The following is a 15,444-nucleotide window of genomic DNA, read 5'->3' on the forward strand; positions in this document are numbered from 1 at the left end:
AATTTTAATTGACTGATCAGTTTGACCCCCTCACAAGCATATCAAGTTTGATAAGTTAATATCTGTAAATAGCTCTGTCTAAATGTCAAAAACACAAGTACAACTTGCAAACTATGACATGACTTCACACCTTGACTAACAACTATAAAAATATAGATATACAGACCTACATTATTTCCGAACTTTATTTTGAAGAAAAAAAGCCAAACAAGACCGGAAGTGACCCTCTAAGGTTTATTGCTAATGCTAATGTCCCGGAACGGTAACGCAGCACTCCGAAGATGGCCGGGGTGTTTGATGTGGAGGTTGATGGTGTAGAGCACGACCATGGACTGGGGCATCACGATGAACCGAACCAGGTGAGATTAATGGGCCACACCGAGGTATTATGACAGATAAAACAGGTGAATTGTTACTGGGGTGCTATCTGCCAACTTGGAAGTCTGTGTTGGTTACTAAGTTACTCACGGGTTTAGCCTAACGTAAGCAGCTAGCCAATGTTTAGCCATATGTTACCAAGCAGAGATATGAGGTGCATTGTCCATTGAACGTAACTGATTTTGCTTCGTTCGACAAAACAACAGTGCAAACGAGAAACGCCCTGAGAGCCATTTAGCGATGCTAAGCTAGCTAGCCGGCTAACGTTCAAATCATGTAACTTGGCTAGTTTGTTTTCTTCTGGTTAAAGTAGCTTGAATGATATTCATTAAAATAAAGTTAGCATTTATTAGAGCTTATTTTCCCACAACCATATGTTCACCGTACGTTCAGAAATGTCTGATAGCTTTATTTATTAGCTCTACAAATAAAGCTGATGTGGCTGAACGGGTCAAAGGTCACGTATTGTCTCTGTGCTGAGGGCCAAGTGGTTTATCAGTGTCAAGTCAGGGGAAGCAACCAAACTACTTCCTGTTTGCATTTCAATCTTCAGGTCAAACCAAACCAAATGTCAGCAGGAGCTCACAGTGTGCAGACACCACAGAGTGAACTGAAACGAGCGTTAAAAGCTATCACAGTCTGTCATGTGAGGTGTAGTTACTAAATGTGCAACAGAGGCAGAATAGCTGCATGGCTGGCATCACGATAGGCTGACAAAAGACACATTAGATCCTCCTGTTTAGTTCACTGATGATTTAAGTGTGTGCAGATTGAATGGAAATGTGTAAGTAGGAGACTTAATGTGCCCTGATGGCCTGTTTTTTTTTTTTTTCTTGCCTCTTATTGTGTAAAGTGGTAAGATAATGTACAAGTACTCAAAAATATCTGCTGAGTGAAATAGGTAATTTTTATTTAAATGTGGAGAGACTTTTGCTTTCACATACTTATGTCATCAGCATGGATTATCCTGTGAAACATCTTTTAAAATGTAAAAAGGGACGAATGATGAGTGTAGCCACTGCTAGCCTTCATTCATTTGCCTTTTTTGCAGCTAGGAAGCTCTAATAACAGGAGAAACTTCCATCAGTTCTTGCTTTCAGTTATGGTGAAATAGCTAAACAAGCCCAGCAACTTGTGAGGGACTGTAACTGCTAAACACACTTGGTGCATTTTAATAACGTCACACTTGTATAGATAGATGTTTTTTGGGGTTTTGTCTTTCACCCAGCTTTGACACACACGTGTGTCATCTTGGTGCACAAACCACAGTTAAATGTTTTAATTAAAATAGTTCTTTTAGCGGCTCTGTAATTGGTATGCGATGTATGATCTAGGGGTTTAAAGCCAACTGAGTGAGAGGTGATGCTCGACAGAGTAGTTTGGTGTCAGGTGTTGCTTTTAGTAATCAGTTGTGACTTTCTGCATTTGGTATTTTTAGATCTCCAATACTACAAATGATCAAAGAATCTGGGTCAGAAGGACAAATTATATTATTGTTTCTGTGTTCAAATGAGGTTTATACAGTGCACTCTGCTAAGCCACACTACAGTTGTAGCCCCTCCTTTATAGTTTGATGTGTGTAATAATCCTCAAAATGGCTAAACTGTGATTGTATTGATTGTTTGTTCAGCTGCTTAAGTGTCAACAGTAATTGTCGTTATTTTGTCTTTTCCTTTCTTTAGTTTGATGTGTCCAAGCTTTCACCAGAAGAGAAGTGGAGGTTAGTATCTTTGCCACACTTTTAATGGATCATGCATTTAATTTTGTAACGTATATGACATGATTATTTTCTCTCTGAAATGCATTCAGTTGGAAGGGCCACTAATCTGTACAACTAAACTCTTTTATGTGTGTGCTATGAGGCATCACAGTCAGACCAGGCTGGCCAGTCTCTGTGTACAGTAACATTTCATGATTTCTGGGTATTGAAGTTCACATGTTTCAAGCAGTTCACTGTCATTGCCATTAGGAGACACCAGTGTACAGAGCTGTACAGCACAGCTTTCAGGGCACGCCTATCCTGCATTGTTATGAAACAAAAAATAGTTTGTCTCCTAGCTACGTAACATTAGTTGAGTATGTTCCTCTTTTTCCACAGGGTGGAACATGCAAGAATGCATGCCAAACACAAAGGCCATGAGGCCATGCACGCAGAGATGGTGCTGATCCTCATAGTCACCCTTGTTGTCGCCCAGCTAGTCCTCGTGCAGTGGAAACAGAGACATCCAAAGTCATACAATGTAAGACTAATAATTAAAAGAATTTGTGTGTTTTGGATACACATACAATTCAGCTGTGAGTTAGGGTTGTGTGTTTGCAGTGATGGGGAAGGAGGGGATAAAAGAACATGTACTGGAACAGTGTCGTCCCTCACAAGTTTTTATTTTCTATCCATGTGGCAGCACATGACTGTATCAATACTTGTTTACTCAAATAAGGAACATATGTTATATACCTTCTTGTCCCAAACTATCGAAATATGAAAGATTGTCAGTAGTGCCTCTGTTTTTATGTTTACACAATGTCTGATGGTGGTACCTTTTTATCCCTGGTGTACATACATCTTCTAAAATGTACACTCTGCTGTCTTGTAGCTGGTGACTCTGTTCCAGATGTGGGTAGTTCCACTCTACTTTACTACCAAACTTCACTGGTGGAGGTTCCTGACTACGTGGTTTATCTTCTCTGTCATCACAGCGTATATCTCCTACCGTGCCACTCGCAAGCCGCTGGCCTGCACCACACCGAGGTATAGTCATCATTTACACTTAACCATATCCTGTAAATTAAGAGATCTGCCTTTCCATCAATGTGGATTGAACTGTCCATAACATATTCTGACATATTCCTTCCTTTGGCTACTGTAGGTTGGTGTATAAGTGGTTCCTCCTCCTCTACAAGATCAGCTATGCCACAGGAATAGTTGGCTACAGTGTTGTCATGTTTACACTTTTTGGTATAAACCTAATATTCAGGTATGTATTGTCAGTTCCATATTGTTTTAGTGTTGCTAAATGAACCTTAACCATAACCAAAACTTTCAGTGGATACTGACTTTCACCATAGAACATAAAATCCTTCAAACTGTAGGCTGCTGTTGACGAGAGTAGTCATCTTTTCCAGCTCGCCATTTTAGGATTTCTATCCCAAATGTCTAAAGTTCAGTGAAAATGAGGAGTTTCTTTCTGGTCTCTGTCCCATTGAAGTGCTACAGAATCCAGCACCCACCAGGATTATAGAGTTTGACTGACTTTATCAGAAAAATGAGCAAACACTCTTTTTACTTCATGGTGTTTACATAATCCATAGCTGCCCTCAGGTGTATGTATTTAAAAGTAAACTCTGGTTGTATGAGAAGTAAACACCATGTGATAAGTTAAAAAATTAATTGTCACTGTAAGATATTATCATTCGCAATAACATTCAAACATACATAGTTATTACAGAAACTTCCTTTTAGACAAGAAAATGACAAATGTCTGTTCCTAATGGTCAGAGATGATGACATTGAAAGCTTTTACATTTCCTGCTTCAGACACGTAGTCTACAGAAAGAAGTGGAAGTTGCTAATTTTAGCTGAATTTAAAACAAGCATAAATAAATGCTAATTGCTATGATAATTGATTCTGCTAATTGCATTGATGTGAGAGTTTTGAACTCTTGCACTTGGTATACTGTTGTTCTTGTTTTTTGTACCTGTTTTAGTATTGCATCGTCAGTCGCGTTTATGCTGCTGTCTTGGCCAGGTCTTACTTGTTAAAAATGAAGGGAAGATGAAAACAAAAATTTGGCATCTTTGGCCGACAGAGTACATCTGAATTGGGATATATCTGTGATCAGATTAAAATCAGCCAATCAGTCCACTCACTAAAGCCTCAGAATTAACAAAGGGCTGGTTTTTACAGGTTATAAGAGCCGTCAGTTAATATATTGACAAGGAACCTTTAACAAGATCTGTTACATTAGTTTAGTGAGGCTGCTCTATGATGCACCTTCTAATTGGTTAAAACCTTAACGCCTTTCCAGACATCACGTTCTACACTTAAATGAGGTTATATGATTCTATATTGACAGTTTTCAAGCTAAATGAATTGAAAATGTTATATATGTCATTTTTTCTTCTTCTGATCATTATCATCTTCTTAGTTGATGTTACAGTGTACTGTTGGATTGTCCACTCCACCTAAAGAACCAATGTATGCTTTATTTTTTTCAAATTTGGCTAACAGGAAGGTACCTTAAAGCTTCCTGTGTCCTTCCTGAATGAGGTCCAAAGATTTTTTACTTCCTACCTAGAAATGCCACCTAATACGTCTTTGCATTTGAGACAGAACCTCTGGCTTAGATTTTTTTGATTTCCTGGAACAGCTGATCATCAAAATATATTCTTACTTACTTTGTAGGCATGGACAGATGTTTCAGTTTCTAAAAAATATATATATTTTAGCTTCATATCAACATGTTAGAATTTAAAAGAAATTCATGTTGTCTTCCAAAAAAGGTAAACTTTGCTGTAGACTGAAAATATAAAACAGACATATCTGTTTTATGAACAAAATAAAAGTTGATGTTGAACACCACCTGAGCCATGATTTCCATACAGTGCCTTCTCTGTCCAGGATAAAGCCGGAGGATGCAATGGACTTCGGTGTTTCACTACTCTTCTACGGGCTGTACTACGGGGTCCTAGGAAGGGACTTTGCAGAGATGTGTGCTGACTTCATGGCTTCAACCGTTGGGGTAAGTAGACAGATTGCAGACAATGTATGATTCTGTACCCTGTTGGAGGTAACGGCCGTAAGCAAAAATGTAATTTTGATCTCTTTTTGTTTTGTTTTTTTTAGTATTACAGTGCATCCGGCATGCCCACCAAGCACCTCTCTGACAATATCTGTGCTGTGTGCGGTCAGCCCATCCTCGTGGATGTCAGTGAGGAGGGGATTATTGAGAACACTTACAGATTGTCCTGCAACCATGTGTATCTTTCCTTGTGAGATATAGACATATTTTCATGCTACTATCTCTTATCAGTGAAAGAGAAGTTCAGCTGCATGATGGAGTATTTCATTTCTGTAAAAGGTATAGTCATGGGTTCGTGTCGGAAGTGTACCTTGTACTAAATTAGCAGCCCAAAGGGGAATTGGCAGAGTTAACTTGACCTTTATGTCAGACTGTTGATGTTATGACAGTCTGTTCATTTGAACTTACTTCCCCCATGATTGTCTTCTGCTGTTTGTATGCTGAAAATAACACGCAACCTTATTTAGTGTCACAGTGATGTTTTCTTGGGCATTTTTCGTACCTAGATTTATATTTTATTCATTTCCAACCTATTATTAAGCTTGCTGGTTTTCTGTTTGGTGCTTTCAAATCTCCTCTTGTACATTTGAATTAAATCACATCAAATTAAACAAGGCAGAATTCCCTGTTTACAGATAAGTATAGAGAATTGCATGCTGTGAGTAGTAATAATAATAATACTAGAGCCCAAATCATATATCAGCAGGCCGATTTTACTGTCTCGATATTACAGGCCGGTATTACTGGTTTGTCACTGATATAACTTTATTGGAACATTGGAAAATGTTTCAATATATTACAATGTTGTAGGCTGCATTTTATGTTTATTTGACAGCTATTTTACATAATTCAGGTTTCATATATTTTGTCTAGATGGTTTTAGTTATTCTTCCCAATTAACTTTACTGTTAAAAATGGGCTGTTATCTTATATTTACTAATACTGTCAAATTTGATCATAAATAAATTGTTCGAGTGCAAAAGATTTTGCCAAAAAGTTAACAATTTTGGAGCATCCTCATCAACACTGTAATAATCCCTCATTGAGGGATGAATAAAAATGTATATATATACTGTATGTATTGGCCGATATTTGTTTTCAACATTAATCAGAATCAGGATTCTGATTAATATCGGCCAATACATACAGTATATATATACATTTTTATTCATCCCTCAATTATGGACGTTGGCATCAGCCCCAAAAGTCCAAAACTGGTTGGGTTAAAATTATATTTGAGTTGAATTTGCAAATATTAGTGTAACCCTGTAACATCAGTGCCTTGTCTGCCAGTGCTGTAGCTGTTGTCGATATTTTAACCAATTTAGAAAGTAATTTTTTGTCCTTTATAAAGTGCTAAAATTGTTTTTATAGAACATTTTTTTTAATGTATTAATTGAAATGGCTTTTTACTTGAACATTTTGTTAAATTAGGTTGTTAATTTTGATCTAACAGGTTGATGCACAATAGCTGAAAATATAATAGATTTTCATATTTCAACAATAAGCTGCCATTTCCAAAGTCATTACATTTTGAGCTAGTATAGGTTTGAACTGTTGCTCACGTACTGCTGTGCCGAGCCTTAACTCCACATCCAGGTTCCATGAGTTCTGCATAAGAGGATGGTGTATCGTCGGGAAGAAGCAGATGTGCCCGTACTGCAAAGAGAAGGTGGATCTGAAGAGGATGTTCAGTAACCCGTATCCTTTTTATTCTGGAATTCTCACAGATGTGAGCTTTACCTGTTTGGTTTTTTTCTGTGGTGCGTTATTTCACTGTTTTAGTTTTTTTCTCACTGAATATCCTAAAGAGTTAATTGGTATAATGTGCACGCACAGACAGTATTGTCTGTGTGTATACAGGATGTATAGATGGTATAGAGGATAGAAAAAACTGTGTAAACACCTCCATAGGAGAGGACAGAAAAGTACCTTCATGTCCAAACCTAAATTTGCCATTTTCACATGACATCCAACAAACGTCAGGAAACCCAGTCATGCCAAGTTACAGGAGGAAGTTTTGACAGTAAAGTTTAGATTAAACATTTTTCAGGCACCTCATTGCGAGCTATTTGGAAGGAGATATGAAACATTTTTAGGTTGTATACGAAGTTCAGGTTCCTCTTTGTGACTCTATACAATAAATAATGCCCTGTAGAGAAACTGAAACCTCCTCTTGGCCATGTGTCATCAGTTGTATGCATTATTAAGGCTTTATATTGTCACTCATTTATTAACCATTTTTGATTGTTGAAGCTTTTTTTCCTTAACCTATTTTCTTTAGCTGGGAGAGGCCACATGTCATGTATGGACAACTATTAGACTGGCTGCGGTACTTGGTGGCCTGGCAGCCTGTTATTATTGGATTTGTGCAAGGTATCAACTACATCCTGGGTCTGGAGTGACCTGCTACTGTCAGAAATGGACATACACGCCATATGGAGAAGATATGCACTGGCTCAAAAGACTGAGGGCCTAACATTGAACTAAAACACCAATAAAAAGTGTCTCTACTTTTTGTATATATTTATAGGCACATATCTGTATTTACAGTTTATTTGAATTTTATCGATAATCTGAATTTGGATGTCTGTGTCAATTTCCCAGGATTTGCTTCACACAGCGTTACATCATAATAATTGGTTTGTGCATCTTATGGCCTAGTAAAGCGGTTGTCAAAATCATTAGAGAAGTACTTTTAACTAATTTATGTCTTAAGTGTTTGTTAATACTTAGTTAAAGGATCATGCTGCAGTTTCTCATCCTCATGTCTGATGGCTGTCACACGAGTAATAAATATGGAATGGAAATCGACATAAATAATCGCTCCCTGTGCCATGAACATGAAGCACACAGTATCTACAGACTTCCTCTGGAACCGTTGTCACTGCATCATTTAATGTAATCACTCGTATAGCTGTTTGACATTGATGCCATACTTTGACCTCCAGTGACCTCTGGGAGAGTTTCACAAGTGCTTACAGTCATGCACCATGTGAGCGGAGGCGTCATCATTGGGGAAATAATGCTAATCATACTTAAACAGAGGATTCCTCATACAGTACTTTTTAAGATGGGACTTTTAGTGTTACCGGATTTCAAAATGTCCTTGTCATTTGCTTTGAACTTTACCCCTTTTATTTATTTTTTTACCCTTTACAATATCTCACTTCATTAAGTGTGTATTATTTGAAGTGGAGGAATGTCACTGTCTACCAAACAAGGGCTTCTGTTTTCGCTCACACAATATACTATTTTTTACTTAAAGGGTCAGATCACCTGCATTACAAAAAGAAAAAAACATTCTCATAGTTGTATTTAGCCATGCCGATAGTTTTAGTCCCTGTGAAACTGTTGAGTGTGTTCTGTGGGTTATTCAGAGTTTCTGGAATGACACATAGCATTGCATTTTTAAATCTCATTTTTCAATGCTGTGAGCACTACTAAGAAAATGTAATTCACCTCCATCGTATTGGGATGGCAGGAGAAATCTTAGAGATGGTGTCACAAAGCCTGGCCAAATAAAACCAAAACTATCTGCAAAGCTAGAAACCGCTAGAGGTAAATGAATTATTATTTTTATTATTTTTTGTAATTTTGGTGAACTTTAACTGTTCTGAAATTGGAGCGACCCAGGAAGCACAAACCAAAAGCGATGATACTGTTAGAAACATGACTAAAACCATTGACTGAAGAGAGGAAAGAAAACAAACATCCCAGAATGATCCTTTAACTCAGTGAGAGTGCTGATGGTACCAGTCTTATTTTTGTGTGATCTGTTCAATCCGTGGTCACTTTTTTTAATAATGTGGATTTTCTAGTCCAAAGGTGATGGTTGGTTTTTGCATTTACTGGTCACAGTATATGCCTCATAATGCCAACTATCTTTTACTCTGACCTCTCGACCAACTCCCAGTAAAGGGACTGTGTACAACAAAACATACTAACATGACCGTTTTGTTTTGTTGTCAATGTTTTGATCAAGATCAGTTAATAAATGTCACATGGTTCAGACGGTGTGTAGATGTTTCATCCATGCATCCTTGTGGTTTATGTTTCCAACATTTAAAGCCAAGTAATTGTTCACTGGATGGCATTATATATTGACACAACTGGAAATCAGGTGTAAATGAGTCAGCATGCTTGATATATGTAATCATAAATGTGTCAACAACCTGTTATGAACATGAGTGGGCCAGTTTGTGAGGAAATCCCCATGTATTGTATGTCCACACATAATGTGTTTTAAGTGGGCGTAGGGAAGTTGTGTATATTTGCGTATATATAGTATTCCCAACCGGCAGTCAACAGCACAAAGCTCTCACCAGAGGAGTCAATATGAAGCTGTCATCTGTTGCCAAAGGTAATGATCCTTAATAATACTAACAGTCATTTTCACTGTATTATGGCGTTAGTTGTGAATATGTTGTATTTCTGCAACAGTCTTGGGATCTCTGTGCCTGCTGCTTGCAGATGGATTTCCAGGTACAGTATGTTTAGTGGGTGACAGTTTTATTTTTATGTAATTAGATTTCTGTGCTAACTTAAGTCTGTTCTTCAGTTTCAGAGGGTGAATCTCCAGAGATCATTGGGCCACATCGGGTCCAAATAAAAGCTCATCCAGGTAACACTTATGCATAGAGAAATTACCAACTGCTAACAAGTGTTTTCTGACATTTACAGCTTACAGAACCTGTTACTATATGAACCTATTTTAAAGGGTTCGTGTACATACAGTATATCGAAACTACACTGTAATTGTGTATAAGGGTCTGGATGTATTCTGCCTTACAGGAGAGAGCCTGTTTCTTCACTGTGAGGCGTTTGCAAATTGTGAAGATGACTTTACAATAATCTACTGGCTCGTCAATGGCTCTTTCCCTGAAGAAACGCTCAGCAGTGGCAGAATAGTAGAATTAGAGGAGTGAGTATTACTTTAACAGCATACTATCGTAGCTATTTAAGTGCAATTATCAATACACAATTTTGTTAGGCTGGAGTGTCTTCAAATTTAGTTGTGCAGAATGCTGTTAGATAGCATAACAAAATAATTATTACATCCTGAAATCAACCTGAGGCTGAGCTGTAATAACTCTGTTTTAGGTCAACGTTAGAGGAGGGTGCAATCCTACAGAGGAGTTTGCTGTTGAAGAATGTCACATCAGAGGACCTCAAATCCACCTTCACCTGTGTTGTGACAAACACTGCTGGAACAGCCCAGAAGTACATAACATTAGCAGCAAAAAGTTGTGATTGCAATTTCAGAAAAAACAAAAAACACTGAATGGTACTGCAGTAAGTTAAAGTGGAATTCTCTGAGCCCTGTTTCACTTGCAAACTAACTCATATTTGAAGAGCCAACATTATCTGTGAATATTATATGTTATACTGTTGGGTGGGAGAACTATGCCTAAGAAAAGTTGGATGAAGAAACGTACAAAAGTTGGGGTGCATTTAGTTCCACAACAGCACATCATTTCCCATTGATGGCTTCTCTTCAGTGAGCCCAATAGTGTTCAAAAGTATTTTCTGATTCTCTGGGAAGGAATAAGTACCAGGAAACAACTTAAGGTGAAACCAAACAGCAACTGGAGGATATTATTACCCTCTCCTAATATAAATTTGATGCAGCAGTATGAGGATCCCCCTCTTTATCCAAGGAAACAACGCCCAGAAGCAACATTTTACATGGAACTGAATGCACCCTTGTTAGAATTGTAGTAAACTGTCATTTAGATAACTCTACCACAGAAAGCTACTATCTATTGACTGCAGAATATATATATATGTATCTCGAATATTTTAATATTTTGCTATGCTTGTGTATCATTTGGGTTTGTTGGCAATAAGCCATCTTGAATTTGTTTTTGAACCATATAAAAATATACTTTATAATGAGACTCGAATCAATCAATCGTTTCACTCACAAACTCAAGTGTGCAGTGCTGATGGAACCCTGTGGTTGTTTCCCTAGAGATTTATTGTAAATCAGGTCATTTATTTCACACAGGTAACGTTTTTCCAATAGGTATCACTGTCGGTACTTTCATAACCTGTATAACATACACTGAGATCAACACTTCGATGTAAGGCAGTGATGTAAACTACAGGGATTAGAGTACAGATACTTTTTAGCTATGTAGGATAAACAATCACAGAACTACAGCTCTTCAATATGATTACTGCAAAACATAAATACACGCAGCCAGCAAGCAATAATAGTAGCAATAATTTAGTTTTTGCATATTTTAAATTATACTATGACTCAGGACAATAGTCAGGTTCCTCATGATATAGTGTTAATAGTGCAGTTAAGCTATTTTGAGACTAAGTCATATCAAGCACGACAGTAGACAGCTGGCAACACTAGCAATAATAATTAATGTCTTTTAAAAATCTTTCATTGTATAAAACTCCCAAAATAAGGCCCCTTAATATCTCTCAGCTTCTGTCAATCCATATGAACACACATCAAATCACACCATCCCTATTTCCTTAAAAGATTCTGGTTCCACATCAGTAACTGTGGAACTTGAGAAGTGATTATGTTTGGCCCTAAGGCTCCATTAGTGCACATGTTGGTTGAATAGTAGCATGTTTCTCCATCAGGCACGTCTTAAACATTTTTCCTGCTATTGCAATTCAGTGGAAGCCTTGACATTTATTTTGTAACAAAATTATTTTACAAAGTGATCAGTGTTTAAAAGAGTCGGATCAACTGGATGCTGCCTCAGGCTCACATACCCAGCTCTTCCAGGCAGTGCTGCAAGTTGCCATTCCTGCCAGGATGCGGATTTTCTCTGATCTTCTTCCTGATGAGGGCAGCACTATCTTCAATGACTGTTGGCCACTTTACAGAAGAGGTGCAGAATGGTTGGAGAAGTTCCAGGTTGGTCTTAAGTGCCATTCCAAACAGGAATCGCAGGAAAATGTCCAGTTTGCCGTCCTCACACAGCAGGCTTCTGTCCACGGCGCTCTTGTACAGCTCCATCGCCTTGTGCCCCTTAAATATCCCCTTGAACTTTTCTTTCAGTTGCTGCTCAAAAATGTTCTTCCCCTGGTTTCTAAAGGAGAGAAACGCATAAAGGGCAGCCAGGTACTCCTGCATGGTGGGGTGGATAAAGCTGAGGACTTTCTCATGAAACAAGACGTGTGGCTTTGTGATGTATTGTGTGCACAGGCCACTGTTAATCACTGCCTCCTTATCGCTGATTCCAATCTCTTTCCAGTCGCACTTGGTGATCTTGAACTGGCCTTGTTCCAGCATGTTGAAGGCCAACTTTCCAAGTTTCATGAGGAAGTCTCTTTCTTTATCTGGGCTACGATCTTGAGCTCTAAACATGCGATGGTGACGTGTGAGTGCAAGCAGTAGCTTTGTGTACATGTAGGTGATGCTCCTGGGCAGCTCTGCCTGTGCCCCCCGTACCCTAAATATTTGCTGGCACTCATCAGCCACCAGTGAGCAAAACAAGGGTAGGTGGCACATGATGCGGAGGGTTTTGAAAGAGTTGATATATGCAATAACTCGAGCTGCTTGATCTGGGTCCTGAAATCTCTTCTTAAAGTACTCGTCCTTTTCAGGGTCACAGAAACCACGCACGTCTATCTCATCATAATGCGTGTCCCAAGGAACGCAGCGCTTTACTTGCGGCCGAGACGTGACCAGAAACAGGCCGCGGTAGAGCAGCCTCGCTCTCAGGAGGTTGACCACGATGACGTTCAGGGTGGTGGGATCTGTGTGGTCACCGAGAAGCTCAGTGTTTTGAAAGTCAAGCGTCCCATTGTACTCATCAAGACCATCAAAGACAAACATTATTTTGCAGTCTTCGCATCTATAATCCTCATCCCTCAGTTTCTTGGTTTCTGGGTAGAGTTTTTGTATTATTTCCAACAGGGAGACTTTACAACCCTCAAACTGTTTGAGTTCTCTGAACGGCAAAGGAAACAAGAAAGACACGTGTTGGTGGGACCGCTCTTCAATCCAATCAAGGACTAACCTCCTGACCGCCATAGACTTCCCTGACCCTGCCACTCCAGTGATCAATATGAACTTTAAGTTTGAGTGCTCCAGACTTTCAGCGCTCAAAATATCCTTAGTAGAAAGCAGTTTCGCTTCTTCCCGGTTGCTGTCCAGCTTTTCTATGGTCATGACCTCATGTTCAATATTTGGGCCATTATCACAGGTTGAGGTTATGTGGAGATTAGTAAAGACATCGTCAAAGGGCCTCTTCTCTCCCTGCATGGCCAAATCCTCACATACTTCGCCGTATGTCCTCTTCAGAGTCTCGCTTAAATCGTGACGCACTTCATCTGAAACAAGAAAAATGTGCCTGTAAGATTATCTCATTTGTTTCAAACTGACAGTGAAAAGAATTCAGAGCAGTCAAAGTAAAAGCCTTTGTTACACTTTGACTATTATCTCCTTTGCCTTGTGTAAATATATTATCCATCCCTTTGTTGAGATTAAATTCACAGTAATAATCCATTAAGACATACAGGAGCCTACTTACTTCTGATGCACAATGTCTGGAGATAATCAACCATCTTCTTTTGGCCAATTTCCTCAAGAAGGGTTTTGGTGATCTGCAAAGATACCTCCAGGTCGTAACACTCGAGCAACCGGTCTACAAGGTCCACCATGTCCATGCCTTGGGGAGGAGTGTTGAATGACTGTGGGTAACGCTTCCACAGCATCATCTTGAATCTCTTAATGTCCCCCTCAGACAGCTTCCCAAGGGTTTTACCAATAGCCTGATTCCAAAGGAAGGATACAATTCAGTGCTGTCGTTTTCAACTAGAGGGCATATTCTACTTAATTTCTGATTAACTGATAACAGACAAAAGGGGGACACAAACTGACCTTAAAAGTGAATGCCACTGTCAGAGAAGGATGCCTAATCTCATTTGTGTCTTGGATTAACTCAGGTGTGTCAGAAGGTTCTGAGACAGCATCATCTTTGCTTTTAACCCTGGTGAGGCCACAGTGGAAAGATTTAAACATATTTAGTGTCAATCTAGTATGTAACCACAAGCACTAACATGTTTAAGTGCCATGCCATGGGTGTATTTCTTACTTGAGGGTTCTCTTTTCACAATCGTCACTGTCCAAGGAGTAGCAGCTAGAGTATGAATCTGCTCTGATCAGCTGGACCCTAAAACCAGGATGACAAGAGGGCTTGAATTATATACAGTGTAACTACATGATGTCATTACAGTTTTCCTTGGATGAAACAACAAGGTAAAGTCTATTGAAAGGTACATGTTACAAGCACAGTTGCTTTCTGGGTTTAATGAATGCATGAATTTATAGACTGATTTAAGCTTTGCTGAATACTTTGTCTGGTTTCTTACCTCGTGGAGGATCTGTCGTCATCATCCATGTTGTCTGAGTTTGTCTCACTTGTAATTGAGCAGTAGCTCAGAGCTGGAGACAAGGCCTGGTCCACATAATGCCTTAAAAAAGAAGAAAAAAAAGAAGGATGGCAGAATGACAGTTTGTTAATTACTTAGTGGCTGAATAACAAGCAATCACAGTCTTCCATAGTACATGCCAGATAAGCAGCCTGAGCTTAGTGCTCTTTCTCAAGCAGCATCAAGGCCGTCAAGTCTTGGGTATTTGAATTGGGGACTGCAATTCTGAATACGTAGTTTTTGTGAGGTATTTGTTGTCATGTGAACACTTAGGCTTTTGTAATGACACATCTTGTCTTTCTTTGAAAATTGGAGAGATAACTGTTAACATACAGCAACAGATACAGACACAGACAGGTACAGATAGCCCAGTCGAACCTGGTATATAGACTGTTGTAAAAAGATATCCAGATAAGTTCTCCAATCAGCCCACTAGGGGAAGCTGCTGAGCTGCCACACCACCATTGGTTGTTACATATAAGGTGTAGTGATATTAATTTCACTATGTGCTGTACCATCTGCAGAGAGCAAATGATAGGATAAGACTAGATGTTATTATTCTACTTTGGATATGTTTTCACTACTTGGCATAAAAATACTACCCAGAGTTACTACCCTATAGTGAGAGAGAGGACCCTTAGGGCTAGGAAGTAAAAAATCTCAGTACCAGTGGGTAGTATCCATTGGACTTGGTCCCAGGTCCAGAGAGGCTCTTCTCTCAGGGATGTAGTAGAGCCCATCATCTTCAATAGATGCACTCTGTCCTCTACCAGACACTGCATCCCCAAGGGAAGAGCTGCCCGACAGCGTTTCCATCGCCTCTATTTCAGTGTCGTCCATCATGTCATTGAGAAG

The 15,444-nt window shown here is 39.0% G+C and overlaps 2 protein-coding genes across 2 annotated transcripts; one reads left to right on the forward strand and one right to left on the reverse strand.

Moving 5' to 3' along the window:
• The first annotated feature begins 220 nt into the window (after positions 1 to 220).
• rnf121 (ring finger protein 121) lies at positions 221 to 9,190 on the forward strand. Its single transcript, XM_044223716.1, has 9 exons — positions 221 to 359; positions 2,061 to 2,098; positions 2,477 to 2,618; positions 2,973 to 3,127; positions 3,246 to 3,353; positions 4,998 to 5,118; positions 5,223 to 5,356; positions 6,778 to 6,879; positions 7,463 to 9,190. Exons 1-9 carry the CDS (start codon positions 282 to 284, stop codon positions 7,581 to 7,583), a joined length of 999 nt encoding a protein of 332 aa, XP_044079651.1. The 5' UTR covers positions 221 to 281; the 3' UTR covers positions 7,584 to 9,190.
• Positions 9,191 to 11,116: 1,926 nt separating this feature from the next.
• Positions 11,117 to 15,432, reverse strand: nlrc3l1 (NLR family, CARD domain containing 3-like 1). The gene is made up of 6 exons (XM_044223714.1): positions 15,257 to 15,432; positions 14,530 to 14,631; positions 14,253 to 14,330; positions 14,039 to 14,147; positions 13,689 to 13,929; positions 11,117 to 13,488 (listed from the first exon to the last, which is right to left on the reverse strand). Exons 1-6 carry the CDS (start codon positions 15,430 to 15,432, stop codon positions 11,915 to 11,917), a joined length of 2,280 nt encoding a protein of 759 aa, XP_044079649.1. The 3' UTR covers positions 11,117 to 11,914.
• Between the last annotated feature and the right edge of the window lie 12 nt (positions 15,433 to 15,444).

This window comes from Siniperca chuatsi, linkage group LG14 (genome assembly GCF_020085105.1).
Source record: "Siniperca chuatsi isolate FFG_IHB_CAS linkage group LG14, ASM2008510v1, whole genome shotgun sequence".
NCBI classification, from domain to species: Eukaryota; Metazoa; Chordata; class Actinopteri; order Centrarchiformes; family Sinipercidae; genus Siniperca; species Siniperca chuatsi.

What these genes read in the sequence shown, in the direction of transcription:
- nlrc3l1 (XM_044223714.1), bottom strand. Translation starts at nt 15,432, where the DNA reads ATGATGGACGACACTGAAATAGAGGCGATGGAAACGCTGTCGGGCAGC. An exon ending in GACGACAGATCCTCCACGAG is followed by an intron (nt 14,331 to 14,529) that starts GTAAGAAACCAG and finishes TCCTGGTTTTAG; the next exon opens with GGTCCAGCTGATCAGAGCAG. An exon ending in CAGTGGCATTCACTTTTAAG is followed by an intron (nt 13,930 to 14,038) that starts GTCAGTTTGTGT and finishes CTTTGGAATCAG; the next exon opens with GCTATTGGTAAAACCCTTGG.
- rnf121 (XM_044223716.1), top strand. Translation starts at nt 282, where the DNA reads ATGGCCGGGGTGTTTGATGTGGAGGTTGATGGTGTAGAGCACGACCAT. An exon ending in GGTATAAACCTAATATTCAG is followed by an intron (nt 3,354 to 4,997) that starts GTATGTATTGTC and finishes TTCTCTGTCCAG; the next exon opens with GATAAAGCCGGAGGATGCAA. An exon ending in TCATGGCTTCAACCGTTGGG is followed by an intron (nt 5,119 to 5,222) that starts GTAAGTAGACAG and finishes TGTTTTTTTTAG; the next exon opens with TATTACAGTGCATCCGGCAT.